Genomic DNA, 13022 nt, shown 5'->3' with positions numbered 1-13022 from the left:
CTTGGTATTTAGTCCTCCTGCCATTTATCACAGTCTGAGAAGCTCAGTGGCTGAAACACTATCACCATTCACTGTCATCAGCTGCAAATCAAGACATTCCCCCAGTGCATTCCTGTAGATATTATGTGTGATTTTTTTTCATTTGTTTTTTTAGTCTACAGCAATAGGTTATGGATGAGATGATCTGTGTTCCTTAGTATGAACCCTGCCTTTGGCTTCTAGAAGATCAAGCTGATGTAGTGCTGATTTGTGACAGCTGCCTCTATGCCTGTTCTTAAGACATGCCGCATCCTCTGTGAGTTGAGGTCATCTATTGCTTTCTGTGAGAAGAACTGCTTTCGTCAGGCATGGGAATCAAAATATTTGGATTTGTTCATGGTGACGTTCTTACTACAACTACCAGCATGCACACTTTGAGACCACAGGAGGTGATGTGTTGAACTGAAAGGAAAGACTTTTAAGAACAAAACAAAATTAGAAAGATGTTCATGCTCTTAAAATAAGCGTCCAACTTACTTTAATGGGCAGTGTGTTCTAGGTGACCTTGCTTGAGCAGTGGGGGCTGGATTGGATGATCTCCTGTGTGGCTGCTTCCAATCTGAACTAATCTGGGATTCTGTGAAATGTTCCTTGAGAATTTAGTGGTTGAACAACCACTTTTGGAAATCTAGTTTAAAAATAACAACTTCTGAATATTTTTTTTCCTGAATGGAACACTTAGGTACTCTGAAATACAGAAATTCTTTCTAGATTTTTCTCTGTAATAATAATTTAAAATCTTTTTCTTAAGAAAGCACTTGAAAAAGAGCACCTGAAGTATATCTATTGTTAGTTTTTATCCTTCTTGTAATACCAAAGCACGTGTAACGTTTTTACCAAGTGTTCTAAACACCTCTAATGGCTACATTTTGTGTGAATGAGAGAAGAACTATGTGGTTTCTCTCTTAGGCTTTAGTTAAAGCTTCTCTTGAGAGTTCTGAGTTGGAAGAACTTGAGGTGGGGAGAAATAGGAAAAAAAGAATAATTAGCCTTTCAGATACTTGTCTGAGCTGTGATCCCCTGTCCCCAAAACCATTCATAGCTGGGCAATCCACCAGAATTCATAACAGAGAAATGAGCAGAGATTTCTAAGCAGAAAAAAATAGGTAAGCGATGTAAGAGCTTAAAATACTGTATGATTTCAAAATTAAAAATCAGTGTCTGGTTAAAAGTGAGAGTGGATTTTTTTTTCTCTTCACAATTCCATACAGCACACTTGAGGACTACTTCCTCTTTCCTTGCACCTCAACATTAAGAGAGGAATAATACCTTGATACAGGCAAAGTGCACCACTTGTTGGACTTCCTTCTCCCTTTCCAAACTCTCAAAATTACTTTTATACAATGAAAATTGGTACACCTTACACTATGAAAAGTGGTAAGCAGCAAGGTTCAGATTTATTTATTTATTTTACAATTCAGGGCCAGAATACCTATGAACTTGTATTACTTCTTACTGCTAGATAATACTGAACTTTTCCCAACACTGAGGGATTTATTCTGTAGTGGTCTGCATAATTCAGTACTTTGTATGAGTGGGTGTTTACAAGAGCTGTTGCCATTCTGTAAGAACAATAACAAAAGTAATATTTATTTAACATACCCCAAGATTCTACAAAATGCCACTTCTAGATACAGGAGAATATCAGTTTTAATGTCACTGTAGTATTTCACAAACTTTTTTCACCAGCTCAAGGAAAGTGGAAGAAAAACTCACAGCATAAGTGTACAGCCATTTTTGTAAAGATATATTTAAAAACAAAAAACAAACACACACTTGTTTTAACTAGTTATCCATTTAAAGTATGATAAGCTATCCCCTCATTTAAACCTGTATCTTACTGTTAGCTGATCTTGCTCCAGCCAGGGCAAGTGAAGACTGTTAAAACTCTTACTTGCCTCTAAATAGTGGAAACAATAGTGGAAACAGAAATTTTTAAAACTCCGATTAAATTGTTAATCAAGCCGAAATTACATAGAATGCTTCAGAAACGTACAGTTTAAGCTGTCAACCTTCTTCTGCGGGCTTTGTATGGGGTCTTCTGAGTCTAGCAGAGCATTATATATATATTTTTTTAAAAAAAAAAGTTTATGAACTATATACATATTTATCTAGAATTCTTTTCTTGAGGAAGACTTCAGTCATGGTCTGCAGCACTGTCTCCTGGGCAGTTTGAAGATAAATCTTCAGCATCTACAGCATAAGCAGAGAAAAAGTCAGTGATTCCAAGTAAGAGGGGACACTAAAAAGATTCTCAGAAGTTATAGATTCTGTAAAAGCAGATTAAATAAAAATTCATGAAGGTTTGCAAGTTTGACACTAAGGTTACTTGCATTATAAATTCCAAAATATATTTTAAAACAAGGAAAACAAATGAGCTTAATTCTTCCCTCTTTGCTGCAATGAGAAGGGATAGTGTGTTCTAGTGTTTTCAGAAATATCTGTAAGCTTTCACAGATTTTATGGTATAGTGTTAATATCTGATTTTTTTCCAAAACCAAACAAATCTGAGCACTAATTCAAATAAATGCCAGTATTTGTGTTTTGGACATGCCAACACCTCAGAACTGTCTTAAAATCCTAGCTTACCAAGCCTAGTGCAGAAACAGCAACCTGGAAGGAAAATTTGGTGGGTACATTTTAAAGACTGCCATAAAAAAAACAGCAATATACTGTGTGTATATATACTAGGTAGTGTATACACACACATCAGTACTCTTATGCATTGACATAATTATGTAGTGTTAACAGAGGGGAGCTTCCATCTCTCTCGCAGCACATGCTGTGCTCACTAAGTGCTGAGCACACAACCGTGTGAATTTTTTCTAAACCAGCTAGCAGAACAGAAAAACAGCTCTTCAGGTAGCATAGGCCCAGGGGAAGGATGTTTTTGTAGGAAAATCTCTCTAACAAAGTTAAGATATCCAGTACCAGCCATCTGCATTAAGGTAAAGGAGATGCGGCTAAGGAAACTGAGTTAGACCCCATGGGCTGCTCTCCGATTCTGGACCTCAGAAAAGGGCAAGTGGCTGAGTAGAACAAGTTAGAGATGTGCAGGGATCATGACTAGGGCACTGTCCTTGGTGAAAGCATGACAAGGTAAAGAATAAGTATATATCATTCTCCTTGAGATTAAATACATAACCAAAACAGAGCATTGCTCTCACCTTCGTAGGTTATGCCACACCAAATGCAGTAAAAATGTTCTTCTCTTAAATAGGCAGTCAGGAGCTGTAACTTTTCTGATACCTAGAAGTATTTACAAAAACACAATGATCATGATAAAAATTATATAAAATGTTAGGAACTATTGCCTTTGCTGAAGTGCACTGTTTTCCTTAGCAAAAGGTTGAAGTCAAAAGCTTCTAAAATGCTGCCCAAGACATGAGGCATCCAAAATTAAAATTTCAAAGCAAATGACTTGGTATTCACTAAATAAATGATTTTGCAAAATCTTGTCTAAAGCATAAAACTGTTTAGAATTTCATCTCTACAGTACTTTTTTCAAAGTACTCTTTCAAAGTTCAAAACAGATCACCAATAAGAAAGTGTTTTAATGTTTTGAATTTCATATAATTGTTGTAAAAATATTTGCTGCAAGATGCAGAGAGGCCATTCTAATTCTAGCAGAACTTACACTGAACTCTGAACTTGTGCATTCGTCTTCTTTCTCTTCTTCATCCTTGTTCTCTTCCTCTTCAGGTTCTATCCAATACCAAATCTCCTTGGGAACATCAATATCCTTAATAATGAAAGATTTAAAGAAAATTACCTCCTCTGTAGGTTCTCCTATAAGATACTAGATAAAACTCAATTTCTAGTAGATGAGAAAATTTAAAATTTTTAAAATTTTAAAATTCTCTTACAAACTATATTCAAGAATTATCAAAGTTGTAGTATAAAATTATGTACAGCAGTCCCCAGAAAGGGTTATTAACTTTTGACAAATGTAAACGCAGATTACTATTAACTTTTACACCACTGATGTACAGTATGTCTAAGGCTACACAGGAACATGATCTCACACCCAGGCTGTGCACAGTTACCCTTTCTAGATCTGCTATTATCAGCTGAGGACGTCACCTCTTTTAGCAAGTTCTTTTAGCAAGAAACTCCAGCCCACAGAAGTGCGTCTGTCCCACCTTTTGCATATCCAACTGCTGGCAGGCCCTCTGGCTTTTTCGGAGGTCCCCTTCCATTTTACGTTCCTCTTGTTTGTTTTTGAATCTTGTTCTGTTAAGAAAAAGTAACTAGCTAAAATGAGCATGCAGATAAAAACAGTGAGATGTGCTACAAAGCTTTTTCCAAATAGAAAATCTGTTAACATCTCAGCCATAAAATCCCCTCAGATTACTGTAATCAGACCAGAGAAGACAATCCTAAGCCTCTTCCAACATTGTTTCTGTAGGAATATGCACATACTTCTCAAGAATGATACTGTTAAGTTATACTTCCCAGATAAACTTTTGATCACACTATACCCTCTGCTGTTTCTACACCAGGTTTCCACAAGACATGAAAAAGTGGTAATGAAGCATTTGCAAAAACATATGGCCTTCCCAGGGTTTTCCTTCTCCACACATAAACAAGCAGATCAGGGAAAAACAAACCTAAAAAAAAATTCTGATTTTTAATTAGTTCTAAATGAAAAACAGTGTGGCAATACTGTACTGATAGGGTTCTCTGATGTGGTTCCCCTCTCCAAAAAAGCTAATTGGTTCTCTGACTTGAAAAGCTGCAAATGTTTTATTCAGAGAGAAACAAACAAACAAACAAACAAAAGAGTATGTATATTGCATTACTAACAAAAATACATGAATATTGCGGTGTTCATCTGCTTTTGCTTTAAAACTGAGAAGCAATTACAAAATTTGAAACAAAGTATGAAACAAATTCTTCTCTATCAAACAACATTCAGAATTAGCAACACTCTGAAAGAACAATCAAGCCTAAAGCCTAAGAAGAATGGCCCTATAGACACTGCTTGGAGTATTAATTACATAATTTTACCTGAACTGATCTGCAGCCTGTTCATTTGCTTTCTTTTTCATATGGAGTTTTTGTCTGTAGCTTTCTAGTTTTTCTTCAGCTTTTCGCTTTTTGAATTCCTCATGACCAAGCCCACTTCTGCCTGTTTTATGTTCAAAATATGAATGTAAGCAGCTGAGAAGCTCTGGTAATAAGTAAATAAATAAGTCAAATAAGTAAATTAGGAAGCACCACACACCTGTTTTTATGTTCAGAGGAATAGGTTCAACAATGCCTTCTCCTGTGGGGGACAAAATAGTCAATTTAAGAAAGAGGTCTCTTCCAAACCACAAATGCAATATATTCAAGGAGGCAAATGACTTTTATTATTACACTTTTGAGACTTCTTGAAATTTTGTTTTTTGGAAATTAATATCTTGCATCGATATATGCTTTGGGTACTAGAAATAACCCAGTTGAGCTGCAAATCCCTTTATTTCATGGCTTATTTGAGTGCTATGTGCTCTTTACAGGACAGTTCCAAACTGAAAGAAACAGCACTGATTTGACAGGTGTAATGCACCCGTGAGCAACAATATCTTGCTACATTCTGCTGTAGACGACTCACTCCAGAATCTCATGACTTGACAAACATCAACGCTATAAAGAATCGGAATCTGCCAGAAATGGCCTACCAAGCATTGATGTTTTTTTCTGATCGATTTAAAATTTCTTCTACTGCAGCTTCACAGCCAGTGTGAAGTGTGTGAAGTGAAACCAGCATTTTCTTCAGAAGCCAACTATAAATTTAAGTGTGCACGTGTTGAGGGAAAATGACTTTTTTGGAGCCTTACAAGACCAGCAAAACAAATTCCTCCTGCAATTTCTGCATATTATCACGCACCTACGGGAATGCCCCTTGGCTGGCAGGAAGTGCTGCTGCCTGCCTCCCTCGGCAGGTTCCCCAATAGCCCAAACCAGTTCTATTTCAGTTCTTGGATATCGTTTCATCGTGTGTTCTGCCTCGGCCCGCTGGCAGGTCAGCGTTGGCTCCGCGGCCCTGCCTGTAAGTGCTGTGTGAGCTACAGCCCGTATGGAAGGAAGCCGCATCCGCGTCCAGGAGCACAACTCACCGCTTTTGCCCAGGGCCTGGCCGCTCTTGTAGCCCATCTTCTGCAGCAACGCGAAGCCTCTGTTCTCGTTGCCCAGCGCGCTCCTCAGCACCTCCTCGCGCCTCTCTTTTTCCTCTTCTTTTACGCTCTTTTGCCTGTTCTTCTCGTTGGCTTCTTTCTGCTTCTCTTCCTTCTGAATCGCCTCCCTCACGCGCCTCACCATGGGCAAGCCGGGCCTGACGTCCTGCCTGGGGACAGACAACCCCAGCGAACACGTTAACCCCCTGGGGCTTTTTGTTGGTGCTTCCACTCACCACAAGGGAGAGAAAACCACAAACACCCACTTACTTGATGAACGAATCGGACATGTAATCCTCCTCTTCGTCTTCCTCCATGCTGGACACGCATACCCCTTTCCACACCGTCGGGCTATAAACGCTGCAATTAAACAATTGCAAATTAAAAATAAATAAATAAATAAATAAATAAAAATAGATGCAGACCACACGCAGTGGAATTTATCGCGGTCTTTGTTTGCTTCCGCGAGCCCCCAGCGCGGCTCCCACCTCGCCGCAGCCGCCGCCCGGGACAGAGGCTATTTGTGCCCCGCTTCCCCCGGCCGCCACCGTGACGGCCCCAGCCCGCTCCGTGCCCCGGGCCGGGGCGGCGCGGAGCGGAGCAGGGAGCGGAGCGCGCGGGGCCCCCGCGGCCGCCATGTCCCCGGCCCCGCTCACCTGCGCCGGGCCCGGCCGCGCCGCCCTGCGCCTGCGCGCTGCCCGCCCCCGCGCATGCGCGCGGGCCGCTTCCTGCCGGCGGCCGCAGGTGCCGCGGAGGCGCGTTGGAGCCGCTCCCGGTCCTGGTCCCGATCCCGGTCCCGATCCCGGTCCCGGGGGCAGAGCTGCTCGAGTTCCTCCCCGGCGGCCCGGGAGGTGCAGCGAGACGGGGTAACCTGTGGCGCCCCCCTAGCGCGACGCGAGGCGGGTACGCGGCGGGGATGCTGCCGGCGTAACGTGCGCGCTGCGGCCGTTAACGGCCCGTGTCCTGGCCAGGCCCGAGCGCGGCCCCGGAGCCGGAGAGGCGGCGCCTGTGCGCGTGGGGCAGCCGCGGGGGCGGTTGTACCGGGCAGGAGCCTGGCGGGGGGAGGGCGCGCGGGCCTCGCGGCGGCGGCGGGAGCCTCGAGGCGCAGGAGCCTCCTGAGCGCCAGCCCCCAGAGTCAGTCTGGTGAAACGGGTGAAGAAGGTGTGATTGGTGTAGAGGTAAACGCCTCAGGAGCAAGCCTGGTGGCCAGCGTGCCTGTACGCTGTTAATTATAACCTTGCCTTGTAGCACTAATTATGACAGTGTTTCGAAGTGTTTTCCTGGATGCTGGTTGGCTTGGGGGAGCTCTTATTTGCAGCCTGTAGGGAAGTATCGTGTGTTACCTATAGGGAAGTACAATGTGTTACCTGTGCATTACCTGGGCACAACAAAGGCTCTAGTATCAGTCAGGGGAAGCTGGCAAGCACTTTGGTTTGAATTTTGGAACAAGCCTTTAGCCCCTGTACCTGACCTCTGGATTGCCCATGTGCCTAGCTATTTATTAGACTCCAGTTCTTCTGCCAGCTAAATATCTGTGTAGTTATCCTTTGTGCATCAATTCACAAGTGAATTTATGTGCAAGTTTGATGTGTGAGAGCTTGCATTTCCTAAATGTGGATGGAGAAATGGTATAGGGATGTATGGAAAGCATATGTTGTGCTTAGGTGTGACAAGCAAACTCCTTGAAGAATGCGTGCTCTAATTCACTGCATTTCTCTGTGCTTTCATTTAAAAGTGCTTTCAGGCAAAGTGTTGGTACCTTAGTGATAGCTGATACTTTCCAAATCCTTCAAAATATTGTGCAAACCTTTAAGAGAAGGGCCCCAATGAGGCTTTGGAGGTTTTGGGTCAGGGATGAATGTGCCTATGCATGTGCATATTCTAGCCCCAGCAACCTGTCTCTGGAGATTTATGTTATGACAAATATTATAATCCACATTATTAAAGAGCAGGGAACAAGATCAGTATTAGAGATATCATGGTACTCTAGTGGTCAACAGCTGACCACTAAGGTAAATTTAGGACCACTGATACAGTTTAAGTATGTCACCCTTCATGCTGGGTTGGGGGTTAAAAAAAAAAAAAAAAGAGCATTTAATTTAAAGCTCTTCCTTTTGCTTAAAGGAGTTGCTGTGTTTGTCCATAAATGAGAAATGAGGAAGCAGCCTCATTACTGGGAGCACGGTAACTGACTTGAGAATACAACTGGAGGGTGCACCTCTAAAAAGCTAATGCTCTTTGCTTGACTTGCTTTTTCTGGTTTGCCTTAGATCCTAGTTACAGCATCACTGGTCTTGTTTTTTGTTTGTTTATTTTCTGCAGAAGATGGGCAACTTTCAATGTGATTTTTTTTCCCAATAAGCTTTATCTGTCCATGCTGTAGTTGTTTAAATACAGCCCACCAAGGTTACGTGCAGAGTGCTGGCACCAAGAGCCAACTTCTGGTAGTGCTTCACCTAAAACGTGCTGTGTGAGCCAGCTCTTAGCTGCTTGAGCTGCAGCATTTGGCCTCCTGGCGAGCCTGGCGCTGCCTTGGCTGCTGCTTGATTCCCAGGCTGTAACGTGTAGGCCTTGCAGTGTTTGAGAGGAGTCTGGGAAGCTTTGGGTTTGTGATTCCAAATCATAGAATCATTAAGGTTGGAAGGGACCTTTGGAGATCATCTAGTCCAACGCCCCTGCTGTGAATGTTTCAAATTTCTCAAATTTGTTTTGGGTGGGAAAGGTCTAATAATACCATTTTCTTCTCATTCTCCTGCTTGATCTCTTGCACAATTAATTAATTTGGGTCATCCTGGCATTTCCAATGCAAAGCTGTGTTAGGGCACAGTTAGGTCTGCTTTGAGGTTTTGCTGAAAGGTACGTTATGGGGTTACCTTCATGGTATGATTCTTCATGGTATACTCAGAGCAGCCCAGATGAGCCTTATTTTTAGCTGGTGTGTGTTCTGTCTTTTGTAATGTGGTTCTGTCACTTGCATGTGATTGTGGCTGGGGCTCTGCTGTGTTCTGGTGTGGTGGGTAGTAGAAGGCAAAGCCTTGTGCTGTGCAGCCCACGCTCGGCGCTGCAGAGCACGCGCACGTGCTTCAGAGCAAGGAATCATTTAAGTATTTCTCAAGGCAAAAAAAGCACTGATTCTCCACCAGCTCTTGTGATGGGTTCATCTCTTTCTCACCCTGTCTGTTGAAGATACTGTAAGGGTGGCCAAATTTGAGCCCAGGCATCAGGGATGGGAGAAGGGTTGTGCTTAATGATAGTTCACTTCTGTTTTATGTAAAAGGGTGAGTTCAGTTTCCCCTTTTACCTCTTTCATCTTTTTTTTTTTTAATAATTTGTCGGTATATTTTTCTTGACAAAAAGTTAACATCCTGAAGTTGCCAGTAGGTTCTTCATTTGCTGTTTATGACTCTTTTCTGAAATACTAATGGTTGTACTCAAGTGTGCAAGTAGTTTTTAGTCTGAGACCGTTTAGTTAAGTTTAAGCAGATGTCAGCTGTGGTACTGTAATGCATAACTTTGAAAGCAAATGATGAAAGCTTTGTACTGTTGTACTATATGATAATATTTTAATTTTTATTTTAGAGTCAATACAGAAATCTACCATAAACTCAGCCTTTAACCAATAATGGAGCTGGCTCATAGTTTGTTACTGAATGAGGAGGCATTAGCTCAAATCACAGAAGCAAAGAGACCAGTCTTTATCTTTGAGTGGTTAAGATTTTTGGACAAAGTGCTCGTAGCAGCTAACAAGGTATTTTTTTTTTCTTTTTTTCTAAAGCACTTAATGCTAGATAAAGATAATGAGTAATGTGCAAGTGATAAGTTATGATTCCAGTCTCAGCCTGCAGAGCTATTTATTTGTAGCTTTTAGTGTCTAATTATAGGCACTCAATATGGCTCTTGTAAAGCACTTAGTTTAGTCTGAGTTTTCCAGTGTCATATGTCAACGTTTGGGAGGCAAAACCTTTCCCAGTGCAGGGATTCATAAAATGGTGAAGGGGATGAGAAGATGCTTTTTAATTAAAAAAAAAAAAGTAAAAAATATAGTAACAGCTGATACTGATTATTTAGCATCTGTCTCTGCTGACATTAAGTGTATCTCAAAACAATTTGTTCAGTTACATATAGGTGGAGGAGTATCAGTTTTACCTCAGACTCATGTAGATTGCTGCTGCTGGCTGTTTTTGGAGACAAGACGCGGGATTAGATGACCTCTCATTAATTTTTCTCTGTGTAACAGACAGATGTCAAGGAAAAACAAAAGAAACTTGTCGAGCAGCTAACAGGCCTCATCAGCAGTTCCCCTGGGCCGCCTACTCGGAATCTACTTGCGAAGAATCTCGCTGCTCTCTACAGCATTGGAGACACGTTTACTGTTTTCCAGACGCTCGACAAATGCAATGACATCATCAAGAGCAAAGACGATACTGCTGCTTACCTGCCCACCAAGCTGTAAGCTTCATGTTATTAAGAATGAGGGAATTATTATTATTTTTTTAAGTGTGATATGGTACTGCAGAGTACAAACAAAATCTGCTTGTGTATGTCGCGTTATGTGACTTATATTTTGCATGCTTAGAATGTACATATGCCTAATGTAACAGAAGAAAGAGCAGGATTGAGGTTGGTGGCAGAATTCAAAGGCAATAGGTATGACTAGCTGAAATTGAGATGGTTTCCTCAACACAGAGTCTTGTGTCTTGTGGTTATTTATGTGTTTGTAACATGGGGAAGATAATTGACAGTTGAGGAGGTAATGCAGTGAAGAAATTCCTCCAGTTATATTTTTACTAATGAGGCCTAAGTATCCAATTTAAGACAAGATGGAACCTGCAGATTTTCAGAACAGGAATGTTATCTATGCCAAGAGAGAGTTCTAACTAAATGTTTCCCCCACTTATGTTCCTTTGCTGTAATGCAGTGCACAAGTTGCTTAAATATAGTCTCTATATTTGGATGTAAATATGTGTGATTCAACTTATCTGTAGGTATGGGAGCAATTTAGTTAGTAGGAATTATAGTTAATGCCACAAAAAAAGTCTCTGCTGAAACTATTTTTAATGCTGTCTGTCACCTACTGAATCATATATTCACAGTATGTAGTGAACCCTAACCTGAGTTTGTTCTTAATCATTGTCATAGCAATAAGATTGACAGTAAAATCTGTCAGTAAAATCACCTCTTGGGCAGAAAGTGCCCAGATTTGAAGCTGTTGTAACCCTGTGAGAAACTTGTGTAATTGGAAAGGATTTCATGCTATAGCAATTTCAGAAATTTACTCTTCTAACTTAAGTGAAAGTCCTGAAGTCTTTTGTACTGACTTCAAACTGCTGTTGTGTTTTGTTGTTGATTGCTTGGGGTTTTTTTTGTCTTTTCTGGGGGGCAGGGGAGTGGCAGGGGAGGTGTTCCTTTTAATTCCAGAATTGTGTTGGAGAAATGTCAGTTAAGCAGTTGGCTTTGAGTTTATAACAAATTGCTTTTTAGCTGATAGTGCTGTCAGTTGCCAATGCCAAATAATGACTCAGTTAAGATAAAATTAAATAATCATCTAAATAGGATAGTTAAAAATATATCTGTATCTATTATTCCTCATTTATATGATACAGAAAATGAGTACACTGCATATTATTTTTTTCATAGGGCTGCAGTGGCATGCGTTGGAGCATTTTATGAAAAAATGGGCAGAATGCTGGGCAGTTCTTTTCCAGAAACAGTTAATAATCTTTTAAAGTCTCTGAAAAGTGCAGAGGTAAGTTTCAGCCTATTTTGTGTATAGTCTTGATTTCATTACGTCCTCCAAAAGTGTGTGCCAAAATATCATGATTGTAGAATCGTGATGTAGGAAAACAGACCACTTGTGTAGCTGGTATTGAGTTAAGCATATGCATTTATTTTTACCTGAGAGAGTTTAGAGATTTTTTCATATGAATATTATAGCCGTTGCTTCATTTTGACATCAGTAATTAAAACTGTGAAATGATTATGTGCACCATTCTAACTACTCTGTTAGGATTCTCTCTCATGTTGCCTGAGTAATTTTGCAGTTATTTAAATAGCAAAAGAGTAATACTTGGGTTGTCTGAGAAAGATGTTGCTGCTTTTGCAAGCAATGCTGTTCTTTTCTGTACAGAGAGTATCATAACATTGAGAAATTGTATCATGGGCTGTCAGTGGGCTTAATTTACCTTGTTTTTACATTTTATGCTTCAGTATAGCTTACCAAACTATGACTTCTGTTCTTGGAAACACCTTTTCATCTGGAGAACTTAAAGGAATTCAGATTCTAAAGCTTAAGTGTTTTGTGGGAGTCATTTTGTTGAGCTAAAGAGTAACAACTTAAAAATTTGCTGTAGTGGGAGATGTCAGTTTGCATACTGAATTGCCTCAGTAGTAAAGCCGCATGCTCAGGAAAACTTGTGATTCAGAGTTCTGTCGATGGTGTAATTGAACTTAAAAGGCTCAGCTCCATTTTTTGGGACTTGTGACAAGTTGGAAGGAGTACTGATTGTACTGATCTTGATTCTTGTTTCTTACTGGAAATATAAATGTATATGAACTAATTAATTCACAGTAATCATATAATAATTAATATTACAGTAATCCCGTTGCTGGAGATAAAAGCAGGCACTTCTCTTGTGACAGCTAAGGAGACCACATGATCCTTAATAATTTTTCTTAGCAGTGCTGTGTACGCAGAGCAAATCTACATTTTGCACTGAAAGCTTTTTTTCTTCAGTTACGTCCCTACACCCCATGTATTTTCAGTGCCTCGGGGCTATAGTTACCTGCCTGTGTGCAAAGGTAGTTGACTTTTCGAGCTTCCTGTTC

At 40.8% G+C, this 13022-nt stretch overlaps 2 protein-coding genes across 2 annotated transcripts in view; one reads left to right on the top strand and one right to left on the bottom strand.

The window, feature by feature from the left end:
* Window positions 1-2117: 2117 nt before the first annotated feature.
* Window positions 2118-6573, bottom strand: GPATCH11 (G-patch domain containing 11). Its single transcript, XM_010223423.2, has 8 exons — window positions 6468-6573; window positions 6141-6367; window positions 5267-5308; window positions 5050-5170; window positions 4182-4272; window positions 3677-3781; window positions 3207-3288; window positions 2118-2232 (listed from the first exon to the last, which is right to left on the bottom strand). Exons 1-8 carry the CDS (start codon window positions 6512-6514, stop codon window positions 2177-2179), a joined length of 771 nt encoding a protein of 256 aa, XP_010221725.1. The 5' UTR covers window positions 6515-6573; the 3' UTR covers window positions 2118-2176.
* Window positions 6574-9735: 3162 nt separating this feature from the next.
* The window catches only part of HEATR5B (HEAT repeat containing 5B), a 45950-nt gene continuing 42663 nt past the window's right edge, over window positions 9736-13022 (top strand). Inside the window, exons 1-3 of the mRNA XM_010223421.2 lie at window positions 9736-9945; window positions 10435-10646; window positions 11835-11943. Coding sequence (XP_010221723.2) covers window positions 9820-9945; window positions 10435-10646; window positions 11835-11943 — 447 coding nt within the window. The 5' untranslated portion in view covers window positions 9736-9819. The remainder of the gene's footprint in view (window positions 9946-10434; window positions 10647-11834; window positions 11944-13022) is intronic.

This window comes from Tinamus guttatus, unplaced genomic scaffold, assembly GCF_059628265.1.
Source record: "Tinamus guttatus ecotype Peru unplaced genomic scaffold, ASM5962826v1 Tinamus_guttatus_pri_ptg000208l, whole genome shotgun sequence".
NCBI lineage: Eukaryota > Metazoa > Chordata > Aves > Tinamiformes > Tinamidae > Tinamus > Tinamus guttatus.
Note: the sequence above shows the minus strand (reverse complement) of the source record. Positions and strands in the feature narration are given on the sequence as shown.